At 35.2% G+C, this 18,615-nt stretch overlaps 1 protein-coding gene across 1 annotated transcript in view; it reads right to left on the bottom strand.

Moving 5' to 3' along the window:
- The window catches only part of RYR2 (ryanodine receptor 2), a gene marked incomplete at its 3' end in the record, with an annotated part of 448,211 nt that overhangs the window by 348,273 nt on the left and 81,323 nt on the right, over positions 1-18,615 (bottom strand). Inside the window, exon 4 of the mRNA XM_008059232.1 lies at positions 3,367-3,387. Within this exon, the coding sequence (XP_008057423.1) occupies positions 3,367-3,387 (21 nt within the window). The remainder of the gene's footprint in view (positions 1-3,366; positions 3,388-18,615) is intronic.

Raw genomic sequence — 18,615 nt, 5'->3', positions numbered from 1 at the left:
AGAAACCGGTTCAGTAGAAACCATACCTTGAGTACTCATACAACCATTTGGTTTTCCCTTTCAGTGTAGCAGTCAATAAATTACGTGAGCTATTAAATACTTCATTATAAAATAGTCTTTGTGCTATATGATTGTGCCCAATTGTTGGCTAATTAATGTAAGTGTTCTGAGCACATATAAGATAGAACAGGCTGAGCTATGATGTCCTGTAGGTTAGGTGTATTAAATACATTTTTGAATTATGATCTTTTCAACTTCCAATGGGTTTATCAGGATGCAGCCCCATGGTAAGTGGAGGGAGCATCTGTACTGCCATGTTCCAAAACACATTGTTACACCACCTAGCAGGTATGCCAAAGGGGGTGGCTACAAACCTGTTAGCTGCCCTTAGCTGGTCAACCGACCAACCACCTCCAATCTGTCAGAAGAGGCTGGAGAACAAAGAAACCAGTCCTTAGAGAAAGGTGCAGGTAAGTCTGGAGTCCTGCCTATCTCCCAAGCTTGTGCTCACTTCAAATCTAGGAAGTTTAGCTTCAAGAATACCTCTGGCCCTGGGAGATGGGACACTGTAGATGGTGTCTAACCCTACCTAGAGACTAAGAGGCAAGAGGCTGACTGAAGCCACTAGAAGGCTGCAACTGGGCAGTGACTGCAATGCCAACAAGCAAGTAGGGTCGCACTAGACAGCCAGCGCACTAGATAGTCAGCCTAGGCTTGTGTCAGAGGCTGTCAAGGGCTCACAGGAAGAGGAAGTAATTGTCACTGACACCTGGAGGAGATTCATTTGGCCGCAGTAAGAGAATCTTGTGTCAGAGATTTCTGGGAATGGGAGCTCCCCAAAGACAGCCACCAGTGCCCAGAGAAGAAGTCAGCTTTAGACACCTGGCAAGCCCGGTTAATGACATTATGACCAAAGAAGAGCCTTCCTGCCAACCTTTCTCTTCCCATAGCATCTGAGAGGGGCAGAAGCTCTAGACACCAAGCAGGGCATGAGGAATCCAGCAAGGTGAGGGAGAAACAGCTTCCACGTTCCTTTCTTTCCAGGCCTTCTCCCTGGAGCCGCCTAAGCTACCCCACACAAGTTAACTTGAATTAAGTTCAAGTTCGCCTATTACACAGGCTTGAGCATTTTAGTTACTGAAATGAGATTTGTATGACTTAAGATGACTGTGGGGTGTTTCGCTCTCTGAATGCAAGAAAGGGACAGAGGAGAATGAGCCCCACAGAGCAGAGTGAACAGTCCCAAGCAAGGTGGGCAGGGGGTTAGAGTAATTTCTGTTGCCCTTTCGAGGTATACGTGTTACGGGGAATTTCAAACTTTTTTTTTTAAAGTGAATAAATAAATAAATAATGTATTGACAGGCCCTACAAACAGGACAACAGTGAGTGTGTCTGCTGTCTGCTTGGAATTTCAAACTTCTCATGGCCAAAGCCTAAGATGTGAACTATACAAGACTTCAAAGAAAGAGAGAGCACAAGTCTGAAATTAATTGAGACAAAAACACATCATGATCATCAGTGAAGCAAATCCAGCAGAATCTTTCCATTATATGGCTTCTACATGTGCTTTAACATTAACATAATAGGATCATCTGAGAACAAGAAAGGAGCCACCCAGATTCTTACTCTCCAGACAAGGAGATTATGGCCTACAGTGAGCCTACATGAGCTGATAAAGTCAGTCCCTGACTGGCAAAGCCAAGTCTCTTGATTCTCAGTTTGGAAAACATCTGAGATATTTTCTCAGAATGAGAAAGCAATGTCTACGGGTAAAGATTTACAAATAAACATAATAAAAATAAATGTTGAGTTGAGACGTGGTTATGGAAATACGAGAGAAAAGTGGCACAGTGAAGTGGCTCAAGAGTAATCACATGCACAGAGGAACCAATGGGAACACTTTGAGACCATGGTGAAGAGGTGATTTTATTTATTTACATATTCTTGCTATTCCCAACCAGAAAATGAAAAGCAGCTTGAGTGGTTGGCCAAGAAATATCCATCTGGATGTAGCACAGAAGTATCACAGCGCAAGTGAAGGAAAGCAAAGATGGAAAAAGACAGAGGATGTGTTTTAGGATGTTGATAATCAGAAGAGTGAGAGACAAAGGGGTGCCATCCTTGTTCTGAGAAAGAAGCAGATTTCCTTACCAAGATGAGAAAAACGTGGAGCTTGGATCAGAATCTTAACTATAGGCACAAAGGAAGGTATGAAATTTTTAAATCAAATAGTTGAACAAAAGTAGTATTAATGGTCTAGTCATAAAGAGATACGTGATGAATTTAAGTTGTTCCCAGAAATAGAATATAAAAATAGTAGTTCTCAAAGATCCATATGGATGTTACCATCATGGAAATGGCAAATTGAAAAAAACAAAAGTTTCCTTGTCTACAAAGGGCTGAAAGAAGTGAAAAAGAATCAAAGAATCACAAAAATCCAGATGGGCATGTAATTGTTTGGGAAATGTTACTTCTGAATGGCTACTGAAGAGATAGCAAAATTCTCAAAATATTGTATCAAGAGAATTGAATTCCCAAGACCAGGAAAAATAATGATGCTGCAACCAATGACCCATTCGTTAAGTCAATCTTAAATGATTTATCATATTAAATCGCAGATCCAATTAAAACAAAACATTTTAACAGTGAAAAGCCTCAACCGATTTGCACTCTTGGGGAAAAAAACGTTGAGGAGGGATATAATATCTTGGTGAGACTCTTAATTTCCATTCAGAACCCTGGGGTATTAAGGACAGAAAAGAACTGGCAGATTCCCTCTCTCTCTCCTTTTTTCTTTCTTTCTTTGCCCCTAACAGATGAAGAAACTGAGACCAAAGGTAATAAAATACTTTGTATTACATAACTTGTGACAAAGTGGCCCTCAAACTTAGCCTGCAGAATCCTGGGGCTGTACTTTTCTACATGATACAGTCATTCACCTTCGTTTTAAAATATTACATAAATAAATATAATTGCTTTCTTCTGTAGTACATGGAAAAATATAAGGGCTAAGCAGTGGGGTTTTAAAATTAAACAGGCAAGGTTTTTGGCAAAAAACGTACAGTAGGGATAATACAAAGTCTTCTTGTTGGCAGAAGCATATCACTACTACAAGGCCAATTATATAAAAACTATAGAGTTCTAGCAATGGAGTGTATTTTAATATGCACCATTTCAGATGAAGCAAAACCAGAAACATAAGGTTCTAACTGGAGACCTATAAAATATGTGTTCATTACAATAGAGCAGTTAATTTGAACACTAACAGTACAAGCCACACTAGGAAGCAAAATAAAAAGATTAGAGGCAACAGCAAACATGCACTTTTAGATCACAGATTCTTTGCAAAGACATGGAAACACATACCCATTTTTCCACATCAACTTGCTGTGGAAGGAAAAAGCCAAAATAAATAACAAACAAACAAATACCTAGCAATGTTTCAATTACTATCATCTAAATCCATTGAAATGTAGTACTTGTACCAAAATCTACTTCCATTTCTAACGAATAAGAAACAGTATTCAAACGTTTAATTAATAATATTTAATCTCACCAAACAACAACAACAAAAAACCTCAATTAATTCAGCAATCAGAACTTCAAAAGCCATTAGGCTGGAAACGCAGCAGATACCTGAAATAACAATAATCCAATATATTCAAAAGCAAACATGAACATTTACCTAATTCTCAAATGCAATAGGGCTCCTGATTTAGGAACTATTATTCTCCTCTAACTATAAAAATCTACTTAACTAAAAAGATCAATTTAGGGTCATGACATCTAAATGCAATTTCTCTTAAGATATTTACAGTAAAACATTCCTTACCCCAATCTTTCTAGCAAATCATAAAATTTCACAATATAAATACATGCCTTGCCAAATAATTCTGAAATTATATGGCAATTAAACTATTTTTTAAAAGTTGTATGTATTACTGAATGTTAGTCTCATAATCATTAGTGACTCTTTAAAAAATAAATAAATATACTTATATGCACATTGTAAATAGAACAAACAAAAAAGCCATATGCTAAAAAAGGCTGTGTTCTACACTGTTCTAGGATTCTCAGCAAAAGAGTCAGAATAAAAGAGTGTCAGCGTTCACAGACATGCTCAGTCTCAAAGGTAAGTTTCCATAACTCATACACTTCTTTAGAATGTATTATTAGTGTCTTGTGAGAATTCAGGTTTGCTTTAGACCTTTCATACATTTATATTTATTTGTAATTTTTGTCCTAAGCAAATTCATTAATCAGGTAAAAAGCTAATGCTACTTAGGCAGAAATCTTGGGCTGTAGCTAAGAATCTCCATGCCTTGTATGCAAGGTCTTAGAAGGTAATGTGCATAAAATTCAACATAGAGAGTAATGTTTTTTAATGTTATAAAGTGATATTGAAATATCAACCTAAATATATAGGTGGAGTTTTTTTTTGAAGCCCTGGTAAATTCAATAGGTTACTTCAAACAATTTGGCTTCTTTACTAAATTGTTTAGTCTTCAGAAAAATCTGTTCTAAACCTATACTCTACTTCTTTGCATTTTTAAAAAAAAACTACTGAAAAAAGAACACTTTAGTGAATGGAAAAGGCTTTATTTTCACTATCAATTTTTAAAGATATTTCACTATTGTATAAAGTTCAAGTTCTCATTTTAAACATTAACCTATTAGAGTGACGTCTATTTCTTTACATTCTGAGGCATAGCACAGTTATCATGTACTTTCCCACTCCAAATGGACAGATTCTTACATTTATTACCTTCCAAGAAAAATCCGAAATGATTTTCTTTTCATGTTTATCAGGAAAACATAATGTGCCAGATTTTAATGATATCAATGATTATCAAAGTTATTATATTATGCATAATCAAGTTCACTTCCAAATGTTACACACACACACACACACACACACACACACACACAACAGTGCAAAGATAAAGTGTTGTTGGATTTTTCCAAAAGACAGAACTGGTATCCAAGGCTCAAAGTTACTAGTATCAGTAATAAAAACTCTTTAATTATCTATATTACAAAAAAGAAACACAGTTCCTCAAATAGCAAGAATTAGTAGCAATAATATAACATACTGAATATCCAAATAACCAAAAAAAAAGACTTAGCAACAGCATGCGCTGGTATGCTAGGAGTGAATTATGGCTAGACACACAAGACAAGACAAACGGTCCATAATGTTAAAAGACGAACTAGCGTACAATAAAGTTATGTATAAGCAATGCAGAATGATTTCATGACATGTCTCTTATTTGTATTAACAAGAATCATTTAATTAAGTTTCTGCAAACAGTGGATAGGAGATTGATTGATATGGAGTTAATCAAGAAAAGGAAATAGAAAATTCACAATACACTTGACCAATTTTAGAATTTAAGCAATTACCAAACCCATAAAACATGCAAGACAAATGAAAATTTTTTTCAGTAACTTAACCAAGTATGTGGGATTTAAAAATATATATATTAATTAATTCTATTAACTTAGAGAAAATAGATATTTTAATACCTGTAGGAAATTACATTAAATATTCTATCATATTAACACTAATGAAAAATGTTAATTTCATTTTCTAAATAAGACCAAAATTCCCCTTAAGAGAAACAATAGTCAAATTAATTCAGCAGAGTGAACATAGGTTAAGAGTCCAATACAAAAGTAATTAATTCTAAATTATATCATCATATGAAAGGAAGATAAGTCACATGACAGCTCTATTTTTGTATCTACATTTTCATTACAAATTTAGAGCAAAAAAAATACCATGAACTTCCTTAACCTTAGGAAAATGTTTGCTTGTCTCTCAAATTTCTTAACTCTACTGTTTAAGCTACAGAATTCTATTATTGCTATTTAATGTACAGGTCACATATTAAGTAGTTACTATGTGTCAGGTTTTAATCTACATACCTTATATATAATCACATAGTCTTCACTTTACATATGATAAAACAAATGACATATATTATTTATAAATCTTTCACAACAGAATAAAATGTCACAAAGCTACTAAATGAGCAAATTGAACCTTGAAATTGGGTCTTTGATCCAAACAATGTTTCCCATGCTAGTCTCAAACTCCTGGCTTCAAGTGATCCTACGGCCTTGACCTTCAAAAGTGCTGGGATTATAGGGGTGAGCCACCATGCCTGGCTGAAATGTACATCTTTATTTCTAGCAATACTCATTGCCCTAAATTCTTTCTCAGCTACTAAGATAACTATGGAAGCTTTCTTTTGATTCAGCTTTGTCATATATACAAATTTGCCATCCTATAAATTTTACTCTCTGTAATATAGTCTTAAAGTACATCTCTGGTAAACAGCATGTAATTGCTATTGCTGTTTAATCAAGGCTGATAATCCACAAATTTTAATTGGAGTACTTATTTCATTTACACTGAAGTATGACTTTATATGTATCATCCTATTATTTGTATTCTATGCATCTCATATTCTTTTGAAATAGTTTTATTAAAATATAACTTACATATTATAAAGTTCATCTACTCAGAGCACATACTTTTGATGTTTTTTAGTATGCTTATAGCTGTGAACTATCAACATAATCAAATTTATGACAGCTTCAGTCCTATATATTCTTATTTCTTTTCTCTCCTTTCTTCCTTCTTTTACATTAGCCAAATATTTTGATATTCCATTTACCACTAGCAGGTTGTTGTTTATATTTTATTATTTTAAAATTAATACTAGAGATTGCATATTCATCTATAACATTTAATAATCTGATACAAATTAGTAACTGAACCATGCTCCAGAAAAGGCTAGGATCTTAGAACATGTTTAACAATTGTATACGTCCACCTTTTGTGTTACAATTATTGTGCATTTTAACTGCACATGTATTTTAAACCCCATGAGGCAGGAAAAAGATTATTTTGAAAAAACAGCATTAGTTTCTATTTGGTCACATCTTCACTCTTTTTTTTCGCATTTTTATTCTTAATCTTCTTTCCTTCCTGCATTCACTTTTTTCAAACTAGTTCCAATTTCCTTCTGCCAGGAGAATTTCATCTCCTATCTCTAAATTGTATCAGTTTTTGTTTGTCTAGAAATGTCTTTAATTAACATCGTCACATATTTAAAGATACAGTTCTTTATCCTTCACTTTTGAAGACTATTTTATCTGGCTAGAACATAGAGTTAATGATTATTTTTCCACACAACATTAAAGGTATCACGACTTTGTCTTCTCTTATTTTTCTGTTGTGTTGTCAGAATTAGTCTGATTATGGCTTTTTAGCTTTTTTCTTTTTCTGGTTTTCAGCAGTTTTACTGTGGTACACCAGAGTATGGTTTTGTATTTACTCGTCTTTCTTAGGATTGATTGATAGTGCTTCTTGAACCTGTAAATTAATATGTTCAGTAATTTTGAAAAATTATATACTACTATATCTTCAAGTACTGCTTCCATCACAGTTTAAGAATCCAACTACTTGTAAGTTAGACTTTGTTATTAGATCTAATGCATCTCTTACAATTTTTTATCGTTATTTTCCATGTTCTGTTCTCTGTACGTGTCAGTCTGGATAGTTTCAACAGTTCTATTTTTCAATTCATGAATCCCTTCTTTGACAGTGTCCCAGTTGCTATTAGACTAATCTACTGAGTTTTAACTTATTGTGTTTTTCCGTATTCAAATGTCTATTTGATTTGTCATTGTAGATCCCACAATTACTTTAAGGCCTATGACCAATAATCCCGATATCTGGATCTGAGGGGTCTATTTCTATTGTCAGGTTTTTCCCCCCTCTTGATTATTTACATGGCTAATAACATTTTTAACTATACATCAGATAGTATGTGTTAAAATTTGTATACAAGCTGGATGATGTTTCTTTCCCTAGTGAGGATATAGCTTATAACTGGCACCTAGATAATGGGTAGACCAATCCATTTTGGGTTGAATAGACTGAAGACTGAATTTCAGACTTATTAAGACTCAGCCTACTTCTAGTTGACACCCTCTCCTAGTGAGTAACATTTCCAGGGGTTCTGAGAGCTCAGAATGACTACCAGAGCCCCTAATCCTTAACAACCACTGAAAGACAATTTTTTGTCTCCCCAGCACAAAATTAGACCCCACAAGATATGGCATTATTTCATATATCAGTATTTAGTCACATATTACTACACTGCTGAGCTTTTCAACTGCTTTCTGCTTAAGCTTTTTTTTAGCTTGTCTCCCAGCACAGTTTAAGAACAAAAAAAGGTCTTAAGTGTGGAAACCTTTTCAGAGCACAAGACTTAGGTTTCTCTGTCATCCTTTCCTCCAAGATCTTGTTTCCTCAAAATCCGCCTACCTTGGCAGGCCTGAGATTACATAAACTTTGCAGCCTCTTATGCCTTAATCTCTGGTCCTGTTAATACTCAGCAAATGCCCCAAAAGAAAAAAAAATGGTATATACAATGTTAGACCCGCCTGAATACACTTCTCTTCTCTCTGGGATTTCGGTCCCTTCCAGTCCTAGCTACCTCTGAAGTTTCTAATATCTTCAAACATATTTCTTTTGCAACTAAATAACTTTTAATTTAATTATTTTAAAACTCCTAGTTTTGGGGAGGTTTTTGTTTTTGCTTTCCCCGTAGCTTGTATATTGGTCTACTGCAACCTGGAAATTGAACTATAAAATTTTGTCTCTAAATCTTTCAATAAATAAAAGATTCAACAATAAAAGATTCAAAACAAATTAAAACTACATTTGGACTAGATGTTTTCTTCCCCCAAAAAACCATATATATGATATACAGATTCCTTGGTGAACACGACTGTGAAATATGTGGCCAAACTGCCATTTAACAAAGATTTAAATGAAATTCACATTATGTACTATTATTAGAACATTAGCATTTAGAGAGGTCAATTATATTTCAACATGCTATAAGTCTATCCCTTCTAAGTTGAAAGGTAAAAAACAATATTTATTCCTAGATATTATGTTTGGTACTCTTATACTATCTTTCTTTCCTATAACTATTAGCCTCATTAGTTAGCAGTAATTTTTTTCTTTTCCTTTCTCTTTTTCTTTTCTTTGTATGCATGTTTACAAATAACAGAATCACAGATTCACTGGATCTCAAACTGAGGTATCTACCTATATGCTCCCTGCAACAGACCAAGTAATTTTAAAATGGAAAATAAAAAGTATTAAATGGGGACAAATAGACATTGCATTAATGTTGGGAAAACTATAAATAAGAAGAAAAGCATCTCTCCATACTGCAATATTACATGTAATTTGTACTTTGCATGAGACCACAAAGTTCTTTCTGTCATCAGTTTGAGAAATTTACCACAAATTTAATTAAACAAATGAATTCACAAAAGTAAGTCCAGTAATTCACTGAAGAATGCTTGAGCCCAAAGTCCTGACTTTACTCTGCTTTTGTATTAATCAGGCAGAACCCTCATTTTTTTAAGATCTGTAAGACAATGAGGCTGACTTACACAATACAGTGAAATCAGCAATCTCACACACTAATTTTTTACTTAATATACTTAATTCAAGGAAAAGTTTTAGAGTCTTTATTGGGAAGTTTAAAATTGGAAATTTTTAAAGAAAAAATGTAAACTGGGTAATAAAGAACTAAGAGCTACTGCTTGCTAAATTATTCCTACTTTAGAATAGAAACAGTTCCTATAATACTATTTAAATGCTTTCTGAATTTGTTCAAATTCTGAGGATATACAACATTTTCTGACTCAAATTACCAATATCTCCTTTCTCTAAGCACAGAATATCTTAAAATGACTCCTGCATAAACCTAATGTTAACCAAGTGGATGGGTGCTAAGTAAATAATATAGTAAGTCTCTTCCATGGAGGCTACTTATCAGAATTATTAAGTTAAATACCACAAGTAATTTTGTCTGGGAGATAAACAGTCAAGAAGACTATGAACAATTTGAGGGTGGGGGTAAGCAACGAGGTAAGACTAGCCTTAATAAATATTAAAACATTTATAAGATATAATGATTAAATCAGTGTTGTTAGACACAATAATAAACAGACTTTGTTACAGAATATTTACCTTAGAGTACCACATCTGTGAATGTGTTTGAATTTAATGTATGATTAAAAAATCATCACAATAAATATAAGGAAGGGAATTGTCAGTCATGAATAATGATGACACTTTTGCTTAGCTATTGGGAAAAAAACTCAAATGCTAATCTTAAATAAACTCCAGCTAGATCTACTACAGATAATAATAATCAAATCTTAAACAAATTCCAGATCTATTTAGTATGAAAATCTGGTGTGTGCAGAGAGGAATACAGGAAATTTTTATTTTAAAAAAATCTAACAGTTTAATGCAATCCCAGCATGTTACATTAACAATATTGACAGACTGATTCTCAAATTTATATAGGGAGGCAAAAGACCCAGAATAATCAACCCAACACTGGAGAATAACAAAATCAGAGAAATGATACTATGCAACTTCAAGACTTACTATAAAACTACAGTAATCAAGACAGTGTGAGCTTGGCTAAAGAACAGACAAACAGGGCAATGAAACAGAATACAGCATCCAAAAAACACACTCACATAAATATATTCAACTGATCTTTGAAGAAGGAACAAAGGCAACACAATGAAAAAGGAAGACCTTTCAATAAAGAGTGCTGGAGCAATTGGACATCCTCATGTAAAAACAAACAAACAAACAAATAAATAAAGATACTGACCTTAAGCCCTTAAAAAAATTAGCTGAAACGGATCATAGACCTAAATGTAACAAAGAAAACAATAAAACTTGTAAGAGATAACATAGGAGAAAACCTAAGTGACCTTGGGTTTGGCATGACTTCTTAGATCCAATACCGAAAGCACAATCCATGAAAGAAAGATTGATAGGTTAGGTTTCTTAAAGCTAAAAATTTCTGCTCTATGAAAGACACTGTTGCCGGGCTCGGTGGCTCAGCCTGTAATCCCGCGCCTTTGGGAGGCTGAGGTGAGTGGATTGCCTGAGCCTGCGAGTTCAAGACCCGCCTGGGCAGCAAGACTTCATCTCTACAATAAAAATTAAAAAATCAGCCAGGCGTGGTAGCGCACGCCTGTAATTCCGGCTACTCAGAAGGCTGAGGCGGAAGGATCACCGGAGCCCAGCAGGCGAGGCTGCAGTGGCCGGGAGCTGCCACTGCACTCCAGTCTGGGTGACCGGGTGAGACTCCAACCCAAAAAAAAACAAAAACAAAAGAAAGACACTGTTAACTGAATTAAAAGATTAGCCACAATTGGGAGAAAATATCTTCAAAACACATATTTGATAAAGAACTGCTATCCAGAATATACGATAAAGAACTCTTACAACTCAACAATAAGAAAACAAACAACCCAATTTAAAACTGGGCAAAATGTCTGAACAGACGCTTCACCAAAGAAGATATACAGATGGTAAATAACCACACGAAAAGATGCACCACATCATATGGCATCAGGAAATTGCAAGTTAAAATAACAATGAGATACCAATTATACCTGTTAGAACAGCCAAAATCCAAGCGTGGCATCATCAAATGCTGGCAAGAATGTATAACAATAAGAATTCTCATTCATTGCTACCTGGAATGCAACATAGTGTAGCATTTTGAAAGATAATTTGGCAGTTTTGTACCAAACCAAACATATTCTTACTGTGTGATCCAGCATCTGGTCAAACCTGCTTGGTATTTACTCAAAGGAGTTGAAAACTTATGTCCCACAAAAATCTGCACATGAGTTTATAGCAGCTTCAATCTTAATAGCCAAAACTTGAAAGCAACCAAGATGTACTTCAATTAGAGAATGAATAAACAAACTGGTACATCCATACAGTAGAATATTATCCAGTGATATGAATAAATAAGCTACCAAGCCATGAAAAGACAAGATGCAAGATGTCAGTAAGAGAGAAAGCAGGAGTGGTAGGGAGAGTTTGTGGGAAGTCTGTACTTCCCAACTAATTTTTGGTAAAACTGCTCTAAAAAATAATAAAAACCTTTTCAGACATTAAAAATAGTCTAATGCAAATAAAATGTATATATTACATAACAGGTCATCTTTTTTTTAAGACACCAGGTTTTGCTCTGTCAGACAGTGAAGTGTAGTGAAGTGATCAAAAATCATTGTAAAATACAGAATGATAGAAAAAAATAAGAAAACTTAAAAACCGAGTGACAAGGGACTCTGTGAGTAGAAATATTACTTCTAGCTGGGAGGACCATGAAAGGGTTCAAGGAAAACGTCTCCTTGGATGCAAGCAGAGGAGGATGGGGTAACCTCTTAAGAAGCTCAGAATACTTGGTGGATGAACTAGTGTAACGAGAATATGAGAACATAGCCCTGAAAACTTTGGAGCATATTTGGGGAATGAGTACAGTTTGCATAGAGAACAAATAGTATGAAGAATAATTAAGGCTATAAATAGAGAAAGACATCTTTAAATTCCTTCATAAGAACAAGGGTCACATGACAACAATTAAATCAGGAACAGTCTGTTTGAGGGACAGAGTGTAACAGTTACAGGAAAGTTAAAGATCTGGCTCTAAGAAGCCATAATCAAGGTACCCTTTGACAAAACACCAGGAGAGTGATTCAGTTATTGGCTGGATTCCCCTAGGTTCATATATTTCTTCTTTATCAATGCTTGAATAGAGTTTCCAGAGGAACTAAAAAAAAAATCCTTATGGGACAACTGCATACAAATCTACCAAATTTAAATATCTATGTAATTCCATTCATTCTAGAGGTATAGAGCCTAGACCTCATAAATTAATAAATAATATAATAAATTTCCTTACATGTAATCAGAATTGTTATATACACTAATACTTCTATGTAAACAGAATTGTTATATACACTAATACTTCCATTCTGTAAACTATTAGAAACAAGACAAAACAAAATCTCCAAGCTAGGAGTGTGCAGAGACCATCTTAGTTTTTACCTTTGACCTTGTCACCTTGCTTATATTCTTCCATCCAAAATACCATCTATTGAGTACTTATATTTATAATGCACAAATCCCATTTATGTCCTGTTCTGAAAGAAGCATCCCTTGGCTTCTCATTCTCTCTCCCACCAATTACTCCACACAGAGCCTGGAACACAGTTACTCATCATATATCAGTAGAGTGAACAAATGCAATTAACTCCAGCTTATGAAGTATTAAGTTTTATTGGCTTAACTGTTGCTTCTTCTGTGGTCTCTGCTGTTGTTCACCTTTCATTTGTCTTTATCTTTGCATAGTCCAACCATATTGTTATGTGAGATTTGGGACACTTTTCTCTTTTGTCAAATAATGCAGCTTTCAATAGGTTCTCATCTTACATAGACTTGTTTTTTTTTCCCCAGAACTATGGAAATCGATGCAATACAATAGCAAGCCCAGTCCGTGTGCTTCTGGTGTGCTGTTCTTTGTGATTTGTCAATGGTCTAAGGGCAGTTCTGTTTCCTGTTCCAGTAAAGAACTCTTCCACAGTTCCATGTGGCCTTGAAAGTAAACTGGCGCCAGACGCAGTGGCTCACACCTGTAATCCAAACACTTTGGGAGGCAGAGGCAAGAGGATTGCCTGAGCTCAGAGGTTCAAGACCAGCCTGAACAACTTGGCAAGACCTCGTCTCCACAATAAATCAAAAAATTAGCCAGGCATGATGGCACATGCCTGTAGTTCAAGCTACTTGGAAGGCTGAGGCAAAAGGATCACCTGAGTCCAGCAGGTGGAGACGGTGGTGGCCATGAGCATGTCACTGCACTACAGCCTGGGTGACAGTGTGATACTCTAACTCAAAAAAAACAAAAAAAAAAAAAGAAAGAGAGTAAACTGGTTGTACTACAAGCAGTAGCCACATCCTAACTATTAGAATGTTCCATCTGGTCACTCTAATTCTCAAATAATGTAGATCCTTCTGGTCTTTCTCTCACAGCTCTGAGATAACTTGCAAAACAAGTAAAACTCAGAACATGCGACTGCAACAGTTATTAAAGAGGTTCATGGACTTGTTTCAAGTCTTCATATCAGAGACTATACGCAGGATTTTGTATGTCCGCATAAAATCTATTTTTTTCTGTGAAGATGATCTATAACTTTTATCCAATTCACAAGGGCACCATAACTGGAGATGCCCATATAATTTCTCATCCAGACTAGGACACTTTGGACAGTGAAAGGGGAAACTAATTGTCATTAAGCTGTGACTACAGATATTAACCTGGACTGTGCCAGACAAATGAGGATGTATGGTGACCTAACTTGAACGGCTATTTTATCACTTCTCTTCCAGAGACATTCCTTTTCTCCCACAATAGTGAGGCAAGGTAAAAAAAGAGTTGCACTTAAAAGGCAAAAGCTCTACCATATGTCAAACTGCTACTATAGTGCCAGAAACAGAATTTTGGGTCCTTTTCAGCCCCTTAATTTTTGTTCTATAAATTCTGTCTTGCTGTCCTTCAAGTGAACAAATACTGACCAAAGATCTAGTATATAACATGCATCATCTTAGACTTTAGTGGTGGAACAAGAGAACACAGACCAAATCCCAGCCCTCGTGGGATTTACACTCGAATGGGGATAGGCAGTCAATAAACAGACCAGGAATACACAGTATGCTGGAATATATTAAGTGCCTTGGAGAAAACTCAAACACAACAAGAAAGAGTGCTAGTTATCTTTGCTGTTGTTGTTTTTCTTGTTGCTGTTTTTCAGGGAGGGGGAGTAATGGACAGATGGACAGTGCCAGTTTTTAAAGAGTGGTGATGGAAATATACCATCAAACTAGATTAAAATGTTTATTTAAAAAAATAAAGCTGGGCTCAGTGGCTCAGCCTGTGATCCCGCGCCTTGGGAGGCTGAGGTGAGTGGATTGCTTGAGCCCGTGGGTTCGAGACCCGCCTGAGCAGGCGAGACCTCATCTCTACAACAAATCAAAAAATCAGCCGGGCATGGTAGCGCATGCCTGTAGTTCCAGCTACTTGGAAGGCTGAGGTGGAAGGGTCGCCGGAGCCCAGCAGGTCGAGGCTGCGGTGGCCAGGAGTGGCCACTGCACTCTAGTCTGGGCGACTGAGTGAGACTCCAACTTAAAAATAAAAAATAAAAATAATAAAAAAATAAAAATAAAGTTAGAACTTTAAGAGAACAATATTAAGAACGGTTGATTCAATAGGGTCAAAATATCTTTAAATTACTGGTAAATTCTGGAATAGTTTCTCACTATTGGATTAGAAACTTACGAACTCCTTCATTTGCTATCTTTGTTTACATAAAATATATTTTTTTCTATCATAAACATAAAAGAAAGCTGAGGAAGATGTCCAAGTTGAATGACACTAATCAAATAAAATAATCTATACATTCACGATTCATAATCTAAAACAGTGCCTAACTGTGCCACTGTGATTAAATTACATACTAATTCAATTGACCTCCTTATTGAGTTTGATGCTAGAGTCTCTGGAAACCAAATATGCAGAAAATTGTAGTATCCTTAGCTCCTGAGTAGAAATTAATCTTTCTAGAAACAAAAAGACACTAAAACAGAAAGTACCTACAAATAAAAGCTGCATATTTCAACCACAAACAAATCTTCATATTCATGTAAATGATAGTTGTTGCTCAGTGAATATTTTTAGTTATCAGCCCTTGAGGAAATTATAATCACATTCACCTTTAAATCACTGCACCAATTTTGCAGATGAAGGGCAGGTATATATTTACGTGCAGAGGCCTTAAACAAGAGGCTGGCTAAATATCACATCAATTCATAAATCTGTCAATTTATTGACTTACAGCCTCATTCTTGAAGCAGTATTTGTGCTTTACCAGGGAAGTTCCTGAAAAGGAAGGTAAATATAACCTAGTCTCTTAAAATATGTTAAGTTATACTAGATATCTGAGAATTGCAATTTCAGATATAAACAGCTAATGGCATCATACTGTCTACAATATAAACAAATCCATTAAGGATTTCTTAATTTTAAGAACGTACAGGGGTATCATGTTTGGTAAGTAATTAGATCCTTCCTCTTCATTCTCCTTGAACTATTCACTTTCAAAGCATGTTTGGCATCACATTATAATTATTTAGCATCTTTCTTTACTGTTAGACTGCAAGTTTCTTAAGAGCAAGGATGAATTCTTATTTATTCCTGTATCCCCAACCCTGGAATTCACAAAAGCAACACAATTTGTTTTTGTAGAATGAACGCTGAATGAATGAATTAGGTGGAGAATGAACATGGACTTTCTATTTCCCGCTTTGGAGACACATGAGCACAGACTTTGATTTATTTTCCTAGATAAGGAGTTAACTTGCTGGTTCCTAGTTTGGCTCAAGAACCCAGAGGATCCCAAATATAAATATTTCCAATTAAGGTTTTAGGATGCTAACTCTATATCTTATAGCAGACGATGTTAGAAACCATTCAATATTTATTTACACATGTGAGGAGAACCCTCAAAAAACTGTGTATTTACTCTTATACATTTAAACTTCAGTCACCTTCAAAGTACTCTCTGTTTGATGCAATACACCTGTCAAGATGCTTTTTCCACTGCTCAAAACAATTTTTGAACTCATCCATTTTGATGCCTTTTAGTGCTTCTTGCCATTTTTTGTTTCACCTCTTTCATATCAGCAAAACAAAATCCCTTTGAGGATTTTTTCATCCAGGGGTCAAAAAAATCTTTTGGGTTGAGAGCAGGTGAACAGGAAGGGTGGGGAACAGAGGTAATGCAGTTTTGGGTCCAAAAGTGCTTAACACTCAGTGTGGTGTGGGCTGGTGCACTTGTAAATCGCCCATAAGGAAATGGGCAAACACACTGAAAGAATCTCCAAAAAAAATGTCACTGAAGCTAAACACAGCCTCTCACAACAATGCTAGCTGGTAGACTGATGCTGATGGGTTCACGGAACACTCATCTAGTAGGGGAAGCCTGTACTACAAGGGTCCCACCCTCCAAAAGATAATTCTGTTTTGGGGGGGGTCCCCCCGTGTAACCCTCTTCTTTCTCCCAATGAAAGAACCTAATTTTAGGAGGCATCCTTCCCTCTTATCATCCTCATGGTCTAAGCCAGTTGTGCTGGTTCCATTTTCTCTTGCCAGTAAATAAATTATCAATGGGTATGAGACAATAGACATGAGAGGAATTTTATCCGGAAGTTTCTAGAGAAAGTTCTTACTCTAAAAAATGAGAAATTTCAGCTCATTGTTGTGCTTATGGATGAAGTTGAATGTAGATACCATCCCTGAAATTGCCCCCACCATCTGGTAATGATGGGGCAAGATAGCCAATCAACCAAGTAAATACAGAGAAAAGAACAGAGTGAAGAGAACTATAGAAAATCTGAGCCAGAGCTCTATCAACTAAACCTGAATCTTTCCTTCCTCTGGAGTTTTTGTTACCTTAGTTTTTCAAAACCATATAGGATTAAGTGGTAAAAGATGATAAAACAATATATGATTTCATTTACATAAAAATATGTTTATGCATTAAGTTTTAGATGAAATAAGTACACCAATCTTTTAGCTGTGGTTAGCTCAGGGAGAAAGAAGAATTATGAGGAAAGTATTTTTATTTTTATACTCTTCTATATTGCTGTCATCAAAATAAAAGACTTAAATAATTCTAGAATTTAAACTTATGCTGAAATTTAAGCATATTTTTATTGCACACATAGTAGGCATTATGCACAATAGCATTAATCAAAGAAAAAATAAACAACTGAGGGTATTTATAATGCAACTTACTAATTTCCTATCATATTTCAGGCAAGCATCTTGCTCAAACACAAATAAAAACAAAGTGTGCTATTAATTTTAATAATAGTTAACAGTAGCCCTGTACAGTCTTTCATTATGTTCTCTTCAGAGACAGATACCTACCACACATATAGTATTTTTAAATGTTCACCATTTTACATTTTAATTCTATATTTGAATGGATGTGAATCTGTATTTTACTGGAGACTTACAATGTGCAGAGCACATATGAAAATGGATAAACAATGTCAAGTGTTAAAGTAAACTTCATTTTTTTCCCCAGTGAGGCATTAGCCTAGTCACTTGAGGAACTTCCTTTTAATAATCTACAGAACACAATCTACATCATGTGAACCATAAGCTTTATCAATCCTTCCTCTTTACCACACTAGCCCAATTTGCTTTGATGAGGGGGAAAAAATGGAAAGGAAACATACAACTGAAAATTTAACCAGGGACGACACTACATTAACTCTTTTTATTTTTGATCCTTGACCTGCATGCCCAAGAGCTTGAACAGTTTTAAGATGTAGTATCACTGAACGAATACCAAAATACCAGAAGAATAAGGATATTAAAGAAATATTAAGATCCGCTTCTGGAACTATGATTAAACACTGAAAACTCAGGAAATCTTCAGGGATTAATGCCTTTTCAAGGCAAAATGCATGTAAATCTATGAATCGGCATATACTTTAGATTAAAATTAATGTTGATTGGGCTGCAGGAAAATCAGACTCCTATCAAATCAAAGTGCACTTTTCAGTCGTGATTCAACTAGATTTCTGTTTTTCTTTTGATCTTGTCAATATCTCACTCAAGCTCGGTATGC

Source organism: Carlito syrichta, unplaced genomic scaffold (genome assembly GCF_000164805.1).
Source record: "Carlito syrichta isolate Samal-C Ts95f unplaced genomic scaffold, Tarsius_syrichta-2.0.1 Scaffold303965, whole genome shotgun sequence".
Taxonomy (NCBI): domain Eukaryota; kingdom Metazoa; phylum Chordata; class Mammalia; order Primates; family Tarsiidae; genus Carlito; species Carlito syrichta.
The sequence above is the reverse complement of the archived record's forward strand: the minus strand, read 5'-3'. Positions and strand labels throughout refer to the sequence as shown.